The sequence below is a fragment of the Ochotona curzoniae genome, unplaced genomic scaffold (genome assembly GCF_017591425.1).
Source record: "Ochotona curzoniae isolate NIBS_2020 unplaced genomic scaffold, NIBS_Ocur_1.0 patch258, whole genome shotgun sequence".
Taxonomy (NCBI): domain Eukaryota; kingdom Metazoa; phylum Chordata; class Mammalia; order Lagomorpha; family Ochotonidae; genus Ochotona; species Ochotona curzoniae.
In genome coordinates this window covers 224,247-236,787 of record NW_024466815.1, presented here as the reverse complement: position 1 = coordinate 236,787, position 12,541 = coordinate 224,247, and the positions used below count along the sequence as shown (strand labels likewise).

Genomic DNA, 12,541 nt, shown 5'->3' with positions numbered 1-12,541 from the left:
GGGTATCCAGGACTCAAACTAGCACTTCAGTATGGGATGCTGGCCTGTGAGGCAGCAATTTACTGGCCTGTGAGGCAGCAATTTAATCAAACTGTGCCACCATGCTGATTCCTGATCTGCTTTTAGTTTGACTATATTACTCCAACTTCTTGGTACCCATTGTCTTTCAGGGTTGCCCAGTTATGGCCACATCTCATATCCCATTTCAATTCCTTAAAGACTTGCTTTGGGGCTGCCTGGCCTGCATTGGCACCCAAGGTGAGCCTGAGCCCCGTCCAGACACCCGTTTTGTTGGCTTGTCTTCGGGCTGTCACCACGGCAGCATGTGGTAATCTCTCACTAACCAGCATGTGGCCATCTCTCACTAACCTGATTACTGGAATCCCCAGTGCTAAAGTGAAGTACTTGCTATTCTCCAGCACAGATGATGGCTACATCAATCGTGCTGTTCCTGATTGGCGCCTTCCTCATCATCATTGGCTCACTCCTGCTGGTGCACTTCATCAGCAAGGGCAGGAACGCAGACTGAGCCGTTCCCATGCTGATCATTGGCATCCTGGTGCTCCTGCCAGGATTTTACCACCAGCGCATTGCTTATTATGCATCCAAAGACTACCGTGGCTAGTCCTGCGATGATATTCCAGACTTTGATGACTAGCACCCACCAGAGCCCTGAGGGGGAGTCACCAGTGGGACTGTACCACCAAGCCCTGAGACGCTGAGCTGAAATGATAGCAGACAGAGAAGGTGTTCTGAAACTTGCAGATGTTTAACAGCCAGTGTCCAGGTTCCACCAGTCTGTTCTATAAATGCCAGCGGGGCTCACAAGTAGCTAATTAGGACATGCTGTCTTTTATTTAATCTGGCCCTGAGAGAAGCTCTGACAAGTTTTTCCATGTGGATACATGTCATGGAAGAAGAGTGGTGTTAACCGGCAGTGAGGAGGCTGTTGTAGAGTGCAGAGGGCCGTCACCCCACTATTTCCTGAGCTTTATTTACAGTAGTCTTCACTGCCAGTTTGTCCTTGTAGCAAATAAAAGAATGAAGTAGGTCTTATTTCTTTTTTTTTTTTTCAGATTCATTTATTTTTATTGGAAAGGCAGATATACAAATAGGAGGAGAGAGACAGGAAGATCTTCCATCCGATGATACACTCCCCAGGTGGCCGCAACAGCTGGAGCTGAGCCGATCCAAAGCCGATCCAAAGCCTCCTCTGGGTCTCCCACTAGGGTGCAGGGTCCCAAGGCTTTGGTCTGTCCTCGACTGCTTTGCCAGAGCACAAGCAGGGAGCTGGATGGGAAGTGGCGTTGCCGGGATTAGAACCAGCACACATATGGGATTCCAGTGCATAAGGCGAGGACTTAAACTGCTAGGCTGCTGTGCCAAGCCCTAGGTCTGATTTCTTATTACTACCTAATTTATTTTTTAAATATCTGAAGATCTTATCTCCTGTATTTATTTCTACTTTCAGTGTGGTTCCATTTGTAATAACTTCTGCTTGCTTTCTTAGAGACAGCAGTTAGCAGTGTTTTTAGATCACAGCAAGTTTTTAGAATGTAAGCATTTTATCTGTTTATCTGTTTACCCATTTTGACGAGCTCTGGTTTGGTTCCCCAGCATATAGTTTGGGTCATTATGTCCTTTACACATACATGTTTGTATAGCATGCCTTTTTTGGAGTGTGCTTTTGGTTATTAACTTAGGAGAACTAGGAATCAGTGGTTTTGGTTTAGGGCTGCTCCCTCTTGCTAACCTCCTGCATGATGCCATTCTATGAACGCTGGCCAGGCTCAGTTAGCTTGAACAGTAGCTGAATTTCCTTGGCTTGATTCTGTTTTTAGCTTTCAAAATGTGATTTCAAAACAACAAATTAAAATGTAAGAATCTTAAAAACAAAACAAAATTAAAAAAAGAATCGCTTTGGAATCTTGTTAACACTTGTATAACATTTTCATTGAAAGCTCTGCTGTTGTCTACAGCTCCTCTGGCCACATAGTTTTGGTTCCCATTGTTCCGCTTTAGTTTTTTACTCAGAATCATGTAAGCTGAACTGAATTGATTGATATTGTCTGTGGTGCTGCCTGCTATTTCTGCTTTTAATCATTGTCCCTCTTCAACAAGGGCATGGCCAGGGTCACTTTTCCCTTGTAACTTTATCTGGATGGCGTAGTGCTGTGGACTGCATTATCTTTTCCTGTCTTCAAGGGAATTACCCATTTGTAAACTACTGATTTCTTTGAGGCATTCTTCTAGTAATCTTTGTAAAACATGATTGATTTTACTTTCTTTATTGTACCACACAACCTTCAGCATCAGCTTGATGATTTCTTTTTGATTCAGTTTTAACAGAATTCTGATTGTCCTGATGGGGGCTCTTTTCCAAGTGATGTGTTATTCTTAGTTCTTCAACCTTGGTGTTGCTCAGATATGCTTAACAAGTTGGTGTGAGTTCACTTTGGTGCAGAAAGCTTTTGGCAATCATGCAGACTCTTCATAATATGCATTTTCCATGAGTTTTTTTGGAAGGCCTGTCACATGGGACCAGTTATTTATTTCAAGATTCTCTTTTGTTTGACTTTCAAGTTTGATTCCCCTGTGTGTTTTCCTTTTGAGCACCCAAGACGTTAATTCTTGGCTTCTAAAGGAAGGAAAAGAAAAAAATTAAGGGAGAGAGAGGAAATTGATCTGTTCAGTTCCCTTAAAATTGTGATACCCAAAGAGGAATGCAACAACTGCTGCCTGTGTGTCTTCACTGTGGAGACTGCTAACAGTCTGCAGAAACCAGATGCTGTGTTTTGAAGAATAGAGTCTTTATTGTACACAATGGCTGTCATAAATTGCCTGCAGAAACGTATGCATAGCTCCCTGCCTGTGACTGCAGGATGAGTAACTGCTTTGAGGCCAAAAGTAGCCACTGCTTATCATCCATTCCTTCCCAAAGAGTTACAAGCCTTCAAACAGACTGCAGAATACCACAATGGTTACAAGAGATGGATTCTGACAGAGCAGCTGTTGTCTGTCTGGGTAGAGGGACGGATTCCTCTGCTTTCTCTTTTTGCTAGAATCCTGACACCCTTAGAGTTGTTCTTTGTAACATCTGTAATGGGTGAGATTTTCAACATTTTCTTTAATTACAGCATAGAGCTCTAGGGGTGGGGGAGGGATCAAAGAAATATTTTTTTTTCCCTTTGTTCTAGATTTGGGCTCAAGGTATGAAATAATAAGCTATGGAGAAATGCATGTTCAAAGAAAAGATTCATCTCTTCTCCTATCTCAGAGAATTCAGTATGAAGAGAAACTCTCTGAATATAAGGAATGTGCAAAGACCTTTGGTCATCTTACAGACCTTAAAATCCATAGACAGGGCCCAGCACAATGGCTCAATGGCTAAATCCTCACCTTGCAAGCTCCGGGATCCCATGTAGGCACTGGTTCATGTCCTGGCTGCTCCAGTTCCCATCCAGCTCCCTACTTGTGAGCTGAGAAAACAGCAGAGTATAGCCCAAAGCCTTGGGACCATGCACCCACATGGGAGTCCAGGAAGAACTTTCTGGCTCCTGGCTCCAGATCTGCTTTGCTCCAGCTGTTGCAGCCATTTGGGGAGTGAACCAACAGATGGAAGATCTTTCTCTTTGTTTCTCCTTCTGTCTGTAAATTTGCCTTTCCAATAAAAATAAATCTTTTTCAGAATTCCATAAACAGATCCATTCTGGTGAGAAGCACTATCAATGTGAAAAATGTGGGAATATCTTTAGTCATCTTACAGACCTAGGTACGTGAGAGAATCTTACGGACATAAGGCATGTAAGAAAGCCTTCAGTCAAGCCTCAAACCTTGTACCACATGACTGAATCTGTTCTGGTGAAAATCCTATGAATGCAGAGACTGTGGGCAGACCTTTAATCATGACTGATGTCTTGTTCGACATGGGAAAATTCATATTGATGAGAAACCCCATGAATATAAAGAAGAGCCATTACTATTTTCATATTGTTGAGTAACCCTGTAAGGAATGGGGAAGCCGTTAGTGTTTATGAACGACCCAATTGGCATCAGTTCTCACAGTGGTAGGAGACCCTTTTAGTGTAGGAAATGTGGGAAGTCCTTTAGGCTCAGTTCAAGCCTCTAAATTACATCAGAGAATTCCTACCAATGAGAGGTTTTAGGCATCTATGTATAAAATAGACAATGTATAGTATATCAATGCATTTACACTGCAGAATCAGTTTTAATGAAGAGACTATAAAGTCTTACACCTCAGTTTTGTTACAAGGTTGTTCAGAGACCACACGAGGCACAGAGATGTTAAAATTGAGAGCCTCTATTCGCCAGGCCTGGTGATGGCGGCCTCCAGTGGAACCTGGGAAAACTGTCACACCAGTGGGTAACATCCAAGTGTTTTAAAATCACATCCTCCTGGTTTACCATCATTCTGGTGTTGGTAGTCCTGCTGTTTTGGTGTGATTTTTTATCTAACAAAGAGAATGTGTAACATCACTTCCTTCTTTATGCCTTTGTGTGTGTGTGTGTTAAAATCTTCCCAGCAAAAAGCAATGACATAATTGAATAGATTTATGTTAGAGAAAACCTCAGTTAATTAAAAAATTGTGGGAGTGATTAGCATTTTTATCTATCTTCACTGTCATGATTGTCTTTCAATTTTTATGATTTGTTTATATATGGTGCTAATAGAAAACATCAGACTGTTCAGAATTAAGTGAGATCATTTACGTGAAAACATTGGGCAAATAGCTGGCATAGAGATCATGCTCTATAAAAATCAACTACAGTTTCTAATATTATTATTTGGTGTTAGTGGACTCTTATGAGATAGAAATGCTGTGGATTTAATGAATTTAGGAATGTTTCAGGAAGCCTCCTTAGAATTTGAATTATTTCTGAATAACTTTGGTAGAATAAGAAAAACATGAGTGAGTCCAATGCAGTGGCCTAGTGGCTGTAGTCCTCACCTTGCAACTGCCAGGATCCCATATGGACCCCAGTTCATGTCCTGGCTGCTCCACTTCCCACCCAGCTCCTGGCTTGTAGCCTGGGAAAGCAGTTGAGGATGGCCCAAAGCCTTATGACTCTGCACCTGTGTGCAAGACCCTGAGGAGGCTTCTGGCTCCTGGCTTGGGACCAGCCCAGCTGCAACCATTGTGGTTATTTGGGGACTGAACCAGAAAATGGAAGGTCTTTCCATTAAGGTCCCTACTCCAGTCCCAGTGGTCTGACTCTAACTCTGGGGATGCCTAGCGCTAACAGACATCTCACCATTTTAAGTAGAAAGAGCACTGAAAATTCTTATCTGTCGTCTAGGAAGAACTCTTTATCTGTCTCCTGATTTTTGACTCTCCGGCCCTCCCCACCACCCTCTCCCCTGGCTTGCTTTCTGCATGTGAAACGTGCACTTAAAACCACCCAAGGATTCATTTCTTGGGTGTCTCCTCCACAATCTTATGACCCTATATTCAGGGATAGAAATTAGGGCAAAAGCACTCACATTGTGTGATTCATTTTGGCCATAATATCGAGTAGGTAATAAATGTCATTGGCTCAGAAAGCAGGGCCTTTGTCTCCCAGCTTCTCTGTTGGTAGACAACCTCATCATTCACGGGGGAACACAGTCTGAGGTTCCCCATGTACAGGCATTTCTCTTCCTCCACAATCCCCCTTCATTCTCCTCTAACCCATCAGCCTCTGGTGGGCGAGCCTGGCTGCTCCTGCACCCCACTCCACCTCTCCTCTGCACTTGGCACAAACCACACCCTCCTCCTTTGCCCTCGGCAAGAATTTCTTACCTTCCTAACCCACTCAGCCTCCTTTTCCTAAGTACTAGTTCATATTCCCACCAGACTTTCTGAAAAAAAAAAAATCTTCCCTCCTTCCAAACCTTTGATATTGCTCTCGGCACTTAGCTGTGTCCTGAGATGCCTACTTAGCCTGTCTGCATGAAGCTATGCAAACTCAGTTGCCCCAGTCTAAATGACTGGGCCCTGCCTCTCTTCCTCTGGCTCCAAATGGAAAAGATGCCTGTCAGCTCTGATGGGTGCCCAGTCACATTAAATCTTACTGCTTTGCTCATTGCTACTACTTGTGTGTGAAGTCTTTGTTGCATGAAGGCAAAAGCCCCCGTTTGGGCCATCTCCGATAATGTATTTGACAAGGTCAGTCCAGAGAGAACGAGAGCAGTGGTGAGTCCTGAGCAGCTGCTCCATGTCAAGCCTTCTGAGCTCCCCCGCCTTGTGTGGCAACAACCAGGCTCTGCTAATATGTCAGTGAGACTCAGGCTTATCCACTCTGCTTTAAACTAGCCACCCTAGTCTTTCTCTGTTGTGTCTTTCAGCTGGAGTCCCTTTGTTCCATCCCTACAGAGACACTCTCTCTTTTTCCTGGTTGGGGAGGAATCCCATCTCTATTGAACAGACCTGACATCTGGTCTCAGCCCCAAGGTTTTACTTATTCCCTACTACACAATGTCAGGTGTCTCATTTTCCCAACCTGGCTCTCAATATCTGCCTTGTCCCACTGGAGAGCTCCCTGATGGCCATAGGCTTAAGAGAATAAAGGTTCAAATAAACCATACCATGCCGCATAAACTGCTGAGTGGTTATTGTGATCAAGGATGTTCTTAAGTCTTTTGTTATTCACAGCACCTGCATATTCACAATGTAGATCTTTAGAAATTAAATTCATGGAACTGTGTCTTGTCTTATAGGCTAAAGATTTTTCTGAGATTTCTAGGATTTTGCAGCGTCTTCATAAAGTAACTTATCTCCTTCAGTGTTCAGAAACTGTGGGTTCTTTAAAAGATATTTTTTCTTCTTAGAGGTGCCAGAGAACTGAAAAGTTATCTTAAAAGTCTAAACAAGCAAAATTACAAATTCTGTAACTTTGTTCCATATTGTATTTGTAAATCATATATTTATGTCACATGGTGTTCCTTGTTAGTCAAGGTTTTTCTGTGTTTTTATAACTGACCTAGGTAACAGAAATTTTATGCATCTTGTGAAAGTTTTATGTTTCCAAGTTGGCATTTGGGGGCTTGATTGCTTAAAAAAAGAAAAAAAAAAAGAGCCTTAAATGAGTTAACAACATGGAGCCACATGTCTCCTTTTCAGTAGCAGTAAGAAATTCACAAGGAACAGTCATCTGCCCCCCAAAAGCAGTAGGGCTACAGGAGACAAGCACCTTTGTGCCCTTGGTAGTGGTCAGACATACATTGTCACATCTGTGAGCAGCTGCTTCTAGCCTCGTCCCCATGGGCTTATGCAGGCTCACAGACAATAGTGGCCCAGAGCCAAAGTGTTACATAGCAGACTTGTGGGCAGCCAGCTAAGCAGGTGCACCTGTCAGTTACCATGACACCAGTTACCATAGAGAGAGATAGGGACAAGAGTGCAAGCCTCAGGTCCCAATTCTACACATGCAAGGAGTATACATAGGGTGTGGAATATCACATCCAGTACAAGATACAGTAGCAAGCTGTAAGATGTAACAGAATACTACAACCCTGATTGGGCTTTATTGCATTGCTCATAGACTGAAGTCTCTACAAGGGTCCAAGTGTAGTTTAATAACCATGTCCAGTGTGGTCAGTGGCCATGATTACCTCCCAGGGCTGCCCAACTGCAAAGCTGACATACAACTGCACATTCGATAGGCTGACCAGTTGGTCCCTGTTGCACAGGTGTCCAGGCCCCCAAGGTGGTTGTATTTGCCATGCTGTTTCCATTTTGATTAGGGCGAAAGTCCAATAAAATCTATTTGCCAGCTCTCAAGGGCTCATCAAAATAAACATGGCTTTAAATCTGTAAGAGTTCATACCATGTCATGTTAAATCATGATGTAAGGTGGTGCTAGGATGCAGCTGCGAGGCTGACTGCACGAAAACATTGATTGTCCAGGGTTTAGCCCCAAAAGCAGAACCCTGCCTACCCCTGTACACAATAAGTGGGTAAATTCAGAATCCCTCAATAACCCTGAAAGTTTATCATTGTCCTCTCCACCAGGGGATCCTTCCATTACGGTTGCCAGGTGGTGTCCTGTGTTAGATGTAGCCTAAGGGGTGGCAACATCTCCTTCCAGGGCCTGTGTGGTGGGTTTTTTTTTTCTTTTTTTCCTCTGTCTCCATCTCCTATCAGCTATGGCATCTGCTCTCTGCCTCTCACAGGCTGTTCTTGGGCTCCAGCAGTTGCAACATCACCACTAGGTTTTAGATCTCGTCTTTCGGGGGATCACGGTCCACTGCCCTATGAAGAACTGAAAGCCTGGGCACGCTTCACCATAGGTGTTGTGGTTGTGTGCCCAGTAGCTTTCCCCAGGAGAGTGCTTAGCCTTGCTGTACCCCTCAGCATTTGCCTGGGTCTGTCCATGTTATTGCCATTGCAGCTGCAGTCCACTCCCCACCATGGAAAGGCAGTGGTGTGGTGCTGGCTGAAGCTCACCTTTTCTGCAATCCTAGGTTTCCATCTGAAGCCACTGTTACAGCCTCCTGCAGATATGGCCATCACTGTGTCCATTGTCAAGGAGAGGCCAGCCAACAGCACCTGCATAGCTGACTGGCCTTGCCCTACTGGATAGAGATGATGCTGCAAGCCTGGGTGCTTGATTCCTGGAATCTCAAAGGGGCTATTGCCATGTGTCTCATGGCAGGGATGGGGTCATTTGGGATAGGATAGGATAGGACTTCCCTTCCTTCTGCCCACAAATGATCCCAAAGGCCTGCGGCTTCTAACTTAAAGGTGGCGGAACCAATCCCAGCAGGTGTCCTGACCCCAGGCTTTACATACCCTCACAAACTCCCAGCAGCTGTTTTGGCAGCAGGGTAATTTTCAGTGCTTTTGGTCTTTGGCTGCTTCCCCAGGAGCTGGAGTCCCTCTACCTACCACTCGATTTGGGCAGCCTCAGTCTAGGTCTCATGTCTGTGCCTGCACCACTGTGGCTGTCTCTCCAATCCTCCAGCCCTTCCTCAGATGGCCCAGGAGAGTGCATGGCCTTGCATTGGAGCTCTTCATGGCTGCTCTCAAGGTTGCCTTTTTCCATTTTCTTCCATGAGGTGTGAGATTTGCTTTTCAGGTATCTGCTTACAGCTCAGTAGTATCCTCGGGCCACAAAGCAGTGAGAAGGTCCCAACCCACATATGAGCCATCGTCTGGGTGTCCCTACTTTGCCTCCTCTTCAGCATTCAGCAGGCCCCGTTGGGTCTCAGCCTGTGCTGCAGCATTGCCTCCTGCCCATGAGGCACTTAGGAGAATGCACTTGAGACCCCTGCTGCTATCTGGGCGTTATCTTGCTTAGATGTCTTCCCAAGCCCACCCAGTGCTGTCTAGACAACTGGAGGAGTCGTCTTCTCCAGCCCACTCTTGTAGGGAGGGGGTTCCTTAGCCCTCAAGGTCAAAGCCACTGAGCTCCATGTAGTTGTGGCTGTCCACTTCCAAGTTCTACCCACTGACTCCATACTGCACTTGAAAGAATCTTAATGACTATGACAAGCTGTATGCTCAGGATATACAACTTAGTTGTAGATTTGTATCTTTTACTCATAGTGGTGGTGAGAAATATGCAACAACCACTTGCCCCCAACTGTAATGGAGTTATAGGAGCTCTCAGCCTTTGTGTCTGTGGCAGTGGTTGAACACATACACAGAGATAACTACATATATATGCAGCCACACATCCACAAGCAGCTGCATCTAGCATGCAACCCCCCTCCTGCCAGTTGCTTATATGAGCCCATAGACAACAGTTGCCCAGGGCCAAACTATTATATAACAGACTTGTGGGCAGCATGCCAAGTAGGTGGATATGTCGATTACCATGACACCAGTTACCAGAGAGAGAGAGAGAGATGGGAGCATAGATTGAAGGTGTGAAAACTTGATAACTTTGTTTTCCTAAGTTCATCTCAACATTCCCCATCAACTGGGTGGAAATGTGAGCTATTATATTTCTGGCTCCCAATAGCAGTGGCTAGTTATGAAAACTACTTTGTTTCCTAGATCTTAGGCAATGAAATGATGACCAGAGTCTCAAAATTTGGGCAGATGCAGGTGTTATTGGAAAGGCGTGTCTATGTGAAGACTTCATGCAAATAGGAAATTCATGATTTCAAGTTTGAGATGTGTAATGCATACATACGGTAACCATTCAAAATGCGTAAAAAGGTTTAAGGTAAAAGATAAGCAACCTTTGCTTTGATGTTTACGTCACACAGTAGCTCACCTAGCTGTGTATCCTTCCAGAGAAGATACTGGTCATATGCAGATATGCACGTGGCACATACGCACCCATTCCCGGCACATTTGAACGCCCCAACTAGCTAATCACCAGATTTAGGCTCGTGGGTCAAAGCATAGACTTTTCAAGGTTGACGCTCACACACGGGACTTGGAGTAGAAGAACTCGACAGTTCTCCCCTGAGACCACGTGGTGCGGCTTCCCAATCCCCGTCTCTCCCCTAGTGGAGACTGTCCTGCAACCACTCTCAACCACGCGTCAAGACCGCCACCTTTGGGACAATTTGCGCGCCAACTGCGACTCCCAGAAGGCTCTGGGGCATGGGCGGGGCGTGCGGCAAAGAGCAGGGCTTTTCCTGGGCGTTTTACTACCCAGGACTACATTTCCCATAGGGTACTGCGATTCTAGCTCTTTTAGCTCGGGCTACACTGCCTAGAGGAAACTGTGAAAACCTCGCAGGGTCGGTTCCGTTTCCGTTCCCTCTAGTTGATCTTTTGGCTTGAATGAGTCTCCCTGGAGGCCGATTCGACGTCGCGGGTGGCGGAGAGAACTGAGGTGGCCCGGGACTGCAGCCCACGAGGGACCGTGCGTGGCGGTCAGAGGGGACATTGCGGGGACGCCGGGGTCCGAGCGCAGTCACGGCGTGTCTGCTCGCCCCCCACACCCCACGCACGGTGGGGCTGCCGAGGACGGTGTGTCTGAGGTGAGAGGCTGTGCTGAGGTGACAGCGTGACTGACATGAAGAGGTGCAGGCTAGTCCGATGTCACCGGGACGTGGTAACGCGTCCCTGGCGTGAGCGCGCGTGGCCGTGGCTCTGCCCAGCGTGCAAGGCTCGCTGCTGCTACTCTCGCCCTCCTTTCAGCCACCAAAGAAAATGTCGTTAACTGGGAAAAGTAGTTTAAGTATGATCGCTGTGTAGTGTTCTTGAGAGTCTGTTTCTGCACATTAGGAAAGTTGTTTTAAAACTCGGTGACCTGGAGACATCCTTTCAGAAATGCGCATTTCGAGTTCTAAGGTTGCTCTCCGAGAAATGACAACCGTGTCTGATGCCCAGGTGTGTGGTGTATTTCTACCCACTTAGGTCCTCTTAGACCAAGATCCTCCATCTTACCACATTTTGTTCTTTGATCTATCATGCTAGCGAAGTTTTTCCTGGCTTTTGGCATTGCTGATGACTGAGGGAGGGGAGATTTATTCGTGCTGTCTTTCTCATCTTCTCCCAGATATACACTGGTGTTACCAGGAAGAAAAAAAAATCCAGGAAACTCAGATTTTATATTAAAGAAAAAAGAAAGCAGAATTAACTTCACTGTATGGTAGAGGATAAAGGAACATGGAATGATTTTCACCATTAATAATGATAATTGACAGTACTCAGCACATCACACTGCTCATATGGATGATTTTACTTGTGGAAACCACCATATGCTGTAGGTAATATTCTCCCGCCATTTAATTTGGATCATAGTTGTTATTAGTCCTGGCATTGTACATTATGGTACAGCATGCTATAATGTTTAATATGTTGCTGTTGTAAGAGATTTATGTTTTTGATGATCAAAATTAAAAATAATGCTCATTCTAAAAGTATTGTACATACATCTTAAATTTTTTTTAAAGATTTACCTTTTTTTGCAAGAACCTCAGAGCATACCCTACATCTGGGACCTGGGGAGGGTGGGAAATTGGGTGGGCCTTCTCCCTTAATACCCCCCTTTAAATATGAAGGAAACAATATGGAAAAAATAATAGTCTTACCCACTTTCCTGTAGCCCTTGAACCTTTTTACCCTAATTAATTATATAAAGATTGTCAAAATATAATAAAAAATGTAAAAAAAAAAGTTTACAGAGAGAAGGAAAGGCAAAGATCTTCTGTCTGGTTCACTTCCTGGTCTGCAGGATCCCAAGGCTTTGAGCCATTCTCCATTGCTTTCTCAGGCCACAGGCAGGGAGCTGGATGGAAAGTGAAGCAGTCGAGGTTTGAACCGGCGTACATGTGGGATCCTGGTGCATGCAAGGTAAGGACTTCAGCCATTAAGCTACTGTACCAGGCCCTCTTTTTCCTTTTCTTTTCTTTTTTTTTTTCTTTTTAAAGATTTATTTTATTATTTTTTTATTGGAAAGGTGGATATACAGAGAGGAGAGACAGAGAGGAAGATCTTCCATCTGATGATTCACTCCCCAAGTGAGCACAACGGCTGATGCTATGCCGATCCGAAGCCAGGAGCCTCTTCCGGGTCTCCCATGCGGGTGCAGGGTCCCAAAGCTTTGGGCCGTCCTCGACTGCTCTCCCGGGCCA

At 45.1% G+C, this 12,541-nt stretch overlaps 1 protein-coding gene and 1 pseudogene across 1 annotated transcript in view; both read left to right on the top strand.

Moving 5' to 3' along the window:
- Positions 1-348: 348 nt before the first annotated feature.
- On the top strand, positions 349-658 carry LOC121166887 (annotated as a pseudogene).
- Positions 659-12,236: 11,578 nt separating this feature from the next.
- The window catches only part of LOC121166871 (zinc finger protein 420), a 211,096-nt gene continuing 210,791 nt past the window's right edge, over positions 12,237-12,541 (top strand). The window contains exon 1 of the mRNA XM_040996185.1: positions 12,237-12,260. Within this exon, the coding sequence (XP_040852119.1) occupies positions 12,237-12,260 (24 nt within the window). The remainder of the gene's footprint in view (positions 12,261-12,541) is intronic.